This window comes from Manacus vitellinus, unplaced genomic scaffold, assembly GCF_001715985.3.
Source record: "Manacus vitellinus isolate BGI_N305 unplaced genomic scaffold, ASM171598v3 scaffold_21_pilon, whole genome shotgun sequence".
NCBI classification, from domain to species: Eukaryota; Metazoa; Chordata; class Aves; order Passeriformes; family Pipridae; genus Manacus; species Manacus vitellinus.
Window position 1 is genome coordinate 13,523,331 of NW_021939546.1, and position 6,000 is coordinate 13,529,330.

At 56.8% G+C, this 6,000-nt stretch overlaps 1 protein-coding gene across 1 annotated transcript in view; it reads left to right on the plus strand.

The window, feature by feature from the left end:
- Window positions 1–6,000, plus strand: part of ERI3 (ERI1 exoribonuclease family member 3) — a 119,106-nt gene extending 113,106 nt beyond the window's left edge. Inside the window, exon 7 of the mRNA XM_008924355.4 lies at window positions 5,205–6,000. Coding sequence (XP_008922603.1) covers window positions 5,205–5,287 — 83 coding nt within the window. The 3' untranslated portion in view covers window positions 5,288–6,000. The remainder of the gene's footprint in view (window positions 1–5,204) is intronic.

Here is a 6,000-nt window from a genome sequence, read left to right on the forward strand (position 1 = left end):
ATGAAGAAATGAGGTGTGTGGCAGTAACGTAATTGCAGATAATGAGGTAAGTTATTCTTAATATTCTGCACGTCGCTGTCAGCTCCACCTAATATACCTGCCGGCTGTGCGGGGCACGCAGAGCCCCTCGCCCCACGCGCAGGATTATGAGGCCATTAATTTGGGAGCAGCTCGGCAGGACCATCCCCAGTGTCCCTGTGGATCTCTGTGAGCTGGGAGCTCTGGGCTCTGACACATACTTGTCACCACTACGTCTGGCATCCTGGTGGGGATAGATTTAGATCAGACACAACTCCCTCCTGGCTCCAGTATGGGCAGGGTGAGGAGCTGCAAGAGCCTGGCTCCACATGCTGGGAAGACACTGTCACTTCTTGCCCCTGATGGCTGTCCCCTGCTGGGGACATTCCCACTCATGGGGAGCAGCACATCCCACTGTGGGGACACGACATCCAGCACTCCCTTTCGTGATTGCTGGGGACAGCAGCAGCAGTGCTGGGCTGCGGGGGGTCCGTACGGCTCCTGCTGGTCACAAGGCCAGCTGCTGTCACCCGGGGTCGGCAGCGGGGAGGCGAAGGGCGGCGGCGGCCTGGCGGCCCTGTTTCCGCTTTGCAGGGAGCTGTTATTCAAAGGCAGCGGTGATATTATTCATTAACAGTAATCTGCCATTAGAACATTGACAAATGGCCCCTCGGCGCCTGAGCATCAGTTCTTGTACAGCCCATAAAGCATGGGGACAGTTTAAATATGGACCTGCTCAGCTTGGGCCGGGGGTGATCCGTCTTCCCGGCCACAGCACAGGTGCAGTGGGGCTGCCACCAAATGAGCCCATTTGGGGGGGCCCTGCAGTCCCCCGATCACCCTCGGCCCGCCGGGGCAGCTGCCGGGATGGAAAAGCTCCCTCCTTGCACCGTGAGCGTCTCGGCCCAGCGCACGGCGGCTGTGGCAGCGCTCGGTCCCCTGAGCCTCCGTGGTGGAGGTGTCTGGGTGGTTTGGTCCCGTGGGAGAGGTGGGAGAAATACCGGCAGGGGGTGGCAGCCCCTGCCCTTCCTCCCAGTGCCTGGAGTGGGTGTGGAGAGGATGCTCTCCCCAGAGCGATCATCACTGCTCCTGGCAGTTCAATCCCGCAGCACAGACTCTTGCTGAAGGAATCCTTGAGCTCATCCTGGGTTCACAGGAGTGCTGCTATGAAGTGGCTCGAGGGAGGGCACTCACCGGGCAAGCAGCCCGGCAGCACAGGCGGAGGTGTTTCTGCGTCTGTCCTGGCAGAGGAATGTGATGGGAATGTCTGCCCCCTCCAAGGACAAGGGCAGTCAGCAATGCTGAACAGCAGCAAACTTCAGCCCTAACTAAAAGAGCATCCCACTGCCCCATGCACATGCACGTGCCGCTGTCCTTGTCTGTCACTGCAGCAAGAGCTTGACAAGCTGTGGAGAGGGCCGGGACATGGGTTTCGCAGCAGTGTGATATTGCAGAGGTTTAAAACCTGGTGGGCTAAGCCAGCCAGGACAGGAAGAGACTGAAGTGTCACGTCACCCCATGCTACACTGGCAGCTGGGCCAAAGGAGGATCCCAGAGGTAGCCAGGGACCCTGCCCAGCACCTCAGGGCAAACTCGGCCCCAGCTATCCTGGGACATGGGACGATGCTCAGAAGTGGCACAGCAAGGTGAGGGGCAGGGAGGCAGGGCAGAGTCACCACTCCATTTGCAGGAGGCAGGATAACCCCCTGCTGACCCCTTTCACACACACCGCACAACACCCCTAAATCAATTGCATCTTATTATTACAATATCAATATACAATATTCCTACAATAACACCATTGATTTTCCACTCAGAGGCTGCACCTAAGTCTGTTTTAAAGAGGAGGGAGTTAATAGTGCCCTCATTAAAAATCTATAGATTACCCCCCACCCCAAAAAAAGAAAAAGCAGTTTATATTCATTAGGGCTATTGAATATAAAGTAATATGTTTGTGTAGGACATTGGAGTAATGTGATAATCCGTCCGCATATCAGGGAGAAATCCACTTAGCAACCCTGTCAGCTTGACAAGAAAAATGTGCCCATAAAGTCGGGATTACATTGAGGGAGCGAGTGGGAGGAGAGCGGGGACGCGTGTGCACGCGCGAGCCTCTGCAGCACCCGCAGAGCTGCGCCGGCCGGCAGCGTGGGACCACCTTCACCCCAGCCCCCTGCTCAGCCCTGGGACACAGGGGGGCACCCCTGTGGCCCCTGGAGGTGTCTGGGACTGGGGCGTGCCAGGTGTGCCAGGATGGGGATCAGGAGGGTGTTGTGCACCCTGCCAGCCTCTGCGGCCCCAGGCAGGGTCACCCCGTTGGGACAGGGCTGGTGGGTGCCAGTCTGGGTGCTGGGGCAACATTGCCACAGCCACGTGTCTCTGGGGAGAGCTGGGCTGGGGAGAGTGGCCACAGGGTGGGCAGGGCTGCCTGTGCCCTCCCGCCTGCCTCGGACTCCACTCATCCCCCACCCGGTGGTCACCTTTGCAATGGATTAAGCACTGAAAAGCAGCAGAGCAATCCCGTTTGTGCTCTCTTAGGCTGTCAATTGCCATTTTTGTAATAGAAATTCCTTTCACAAGGTAACGACGGCCAGATTTAGAGGATTTCATATTGCTAATAATTCCCCAAACAGCCATCTGACTGTGTTGTTTTAAAAGCCGCTTAGTTTTTTGCTTTGGAGTTTATGAAAATCTCCCACTCTAATATCCCGAGAGCCAGCCTATAATTGTGTTATTAAATCAATCGGAGCGGATTACATTGTAAAATCAATAGATGGCTGTAATTGCATATTAGAAAGTTGTTCTGCTGTTGTTGATTTTTTTTTACATGGATAATTATAATAAGCGTGTTTACCTTAGCACTGATTTGGAAGGAGTCTCACTAAATGACTTATGAGGAGCTTGGCGCACCCGCTGCCAGGGGCCATGGCATGGTTTGGGATGGCGAGGATGGTGCTGCTGGCACAGCCGTGTGGCTGGCACTGACCCCACAGGGTCCCACTGGCACCCAGTGCCAGAGCACACTGGGGCTTCAGGGAGGCAGCTGATGGGGTTCAAGAAGCAGCCAGCAGTCCCAGAGGGTTTCCCCAGGGACCAGCTCAGAAGTCCCAGGAGGTGCCGTGGGGTCTTGCTGCCAATCTGGCGGCTCCCCAGGTCTCTGTGCAGCTCCCCCTCCAGCAATATGGAGCAATAGTAAAGCCCCAGTGGCCCACTCAGGGTGGTGCTGCAGGCAGGGAGGTGGGCAGTGGGATGTCTGGGCCTGTGCTTTCACATCCAAACTGCTCACTTGCCACACACCTCCCACAGCTCACAGGCCAGGATTTACTTTTCTGTTATGTTTAGGGGGCTACCAGGCGAGGGCCGGCTGGGTGGGACAGTTGCCCTCTCCCTGCCTCAGTTTCCCCGGCTTTTAAGCCACTGTTACCCTGTTAGGTCCCACTGCCAGCTGGCTCCAAGGGGTTCAGCTGTCTGGGGGGTGAGATGGATGGAGCAGAGAGTCCTAAGGACAGTGAGGGGCTCCCTTGTGCAGGAACAAGTGACAGCGGTGGGAGCTGGCGCTGTGGCTTGGCCGGGCAGGACACCTGTCACCTCCAGGGCCCTTCTGCAGCCATAGGTGCCACCTTGGGCAGCGGAGAGGACAAAGGCACAGAGACAGGCTCATCTCTGCCCCTGTGCCAGTCAGTGGGCTGAGGACACCCCTTCTTCACTGGGCTGTCCTCATGCCCAGCTCCTGTCCCCTGCCTGGCACACCAGCGAGGGAAAGGAGTGCTGAGAGGACACTTGGGAGGCACGTGGCTCTGATGGGCACATTACTTATTCCACTGCCAACCATCAGCCAGGACAGTCCCCGGCAGCTCAGGGCAGCCTCTCAGGGAGCTGTGCATGGGGAAAGCCCCTGCACCTCCAAGTGACACTGGGGGACAGGTGATGGCTTTGCCAGTATGTCACTGGGTGCAGCAGGGCAGGGCAGCACTGCTGGTCCATCAGGGAGTGTCCAGGAGGCCAGGCAGCCCTGTCCCTGCAGGCAGGCTCCTGGCAGCAGGGCAGAGCTGCCCGGCTGCGGGGGGCCCTCAATCCAGCACACGGCACTGTCAGCAGGCAGCCTGCTGTCTCCTAGACAGTGAAATATGGCCACAATTAGCCCGGATACAGTTCAATTATGATAAACAGCGTTTGCACCCTTTAAGCCGTGATTAAAAGGCCTCCTCCCGTTGATAGAGAGACCTAATTTCACATTATTATTGCTGTAGCTTGATTATAAAGCACTCCCTGGATTTACAGTTGGGAGATGGATGTGGAGGCTTCTTTATCATTTACACATCAGTAATGATGCAGCCTTTCCTCCACCACAACATCCATCCAGCAGTGGCGGGGAGAGGGGGGCCTTGCCTGTGCCCCCCCTTGCTGGGGCACCCTCTCCCTGTGTCAGCCGGGCCCCGCTGCCACACGCAAGTGGGCAAAGTCACCCTTACGGTAACAGCTTGATAAATGGGCGGGCGGTAATGAAATGGAGACATCAAGGCGTGGGGCGAGGAAGAAAGAGTGGTAATCGGAACGAGTGGAGCTGTCCCGAAACGGAGGGGAGCGGGAAGAAGGATCGCCTCTGCGCCGTGTGCTGTCAAGGGAGAAATTACACATTTACTCTTGCTTTTTCTTAAGGAGACGGCCCTCATAGATCAAAACATGGATTTACAAGCCAATTTTCAACATGAAATATAGACACTAGGAATCAATTTAAGCCCGGCTTCTATTTTAGCAAACGGTGCCTGAGTTTAGTCCCAGGTAAATAACACCAGCCAGAGCCTTCCCCCTTCCTGTCTTGCTGCTTTGCCACGGCCTGACACTGGGAGTGCCTGTGGCTTGCTTGTCCTGACCACCTGCCACTTGTCACCCTGTGGTCGGTGGGCACGGGACAGCACCGAGGGCTGGCTCTGGTGGGAACGGGGATGACTCTGACCTCCAGGTCCTGGACATGGATCCATCTCAGGATGGGTTGTATGGGGATGCAGGTGGCCAGTGCCGGTGAGCTGGAGACTTTGCAATCACCCCACATCACTTGCAAGGTCCTTGGGACAGAGTGCCTGGACTGGTGGGGACACAGCCCCAGCGTGGGATTCCGGGATTGATCGAACAACTCCTGCCTGGATTGTGTCTCTAACCCAGTATCTGTTGTGCTCTCTCTGCAGATGACTGTAAGAACATCGCCAACATCATGAAGACACTGGCCCATAGAGGCTTCATCTTCAAGCAGACCTCCAAACCCTTTTGATCCCCAAGGCAAGCCAGGCAAGGGCTGCATGCGCCCGGCGCCGGCGAGGCGGGGAGGACGGGCTCCAGCATTAAAAAAAAAACGGCAACCGAGGCCAGAGGAACCGACACAAAAAAAATCTCAATTTCAGCTGTTAACTCCAGTAGAGGTTGTATATATGGGAAGGCAAATCTGTGTAGACCTGATGTGACTCCCTCTCTGGGCTGCTCCGGACATTATGCCATGCTAGCGGACAGCCGCGTAGGGCGCTTGCACCACATTTTAGACTCGTAGTTTGTTCTTTTTCTTTGGCTCCTGATTTCCGTCCCTCCCTCCATATCCCACCCCGTCCTCCCTCTCCCGCCCCGTAGCCAGAGCATCCCCCATCTCCACCCCGGCATGGGCCGTACCCACCTTTCCTTCTTCTTTCTCTTCTCTGGTTTTATGTTTTCAGGCCTCGATGGCTGCTGCAGCAAGGCCGGTGTGTGCCTGCACTCGGGCAGCGCTCACGGAGGCTCAGCGTGTCGAGACGGCCCCTCGCCCTCTCCGCCAGCCCCCCCGCCTCTCCCCTGAGCGCCTTTTCCCCTTTTTGAGTCAACACTAACCCCTCTCTGACTCCTGTATGTGACAAACGCGATCCGTCTCTTTATGTTCAAGGTGAAGTGCCTGTATTCTCCGCTGCAGAGCCCCTGGCAGCCCCACCGCGGGCTGCGGGGCCCCAGAGGGCTCCCTTC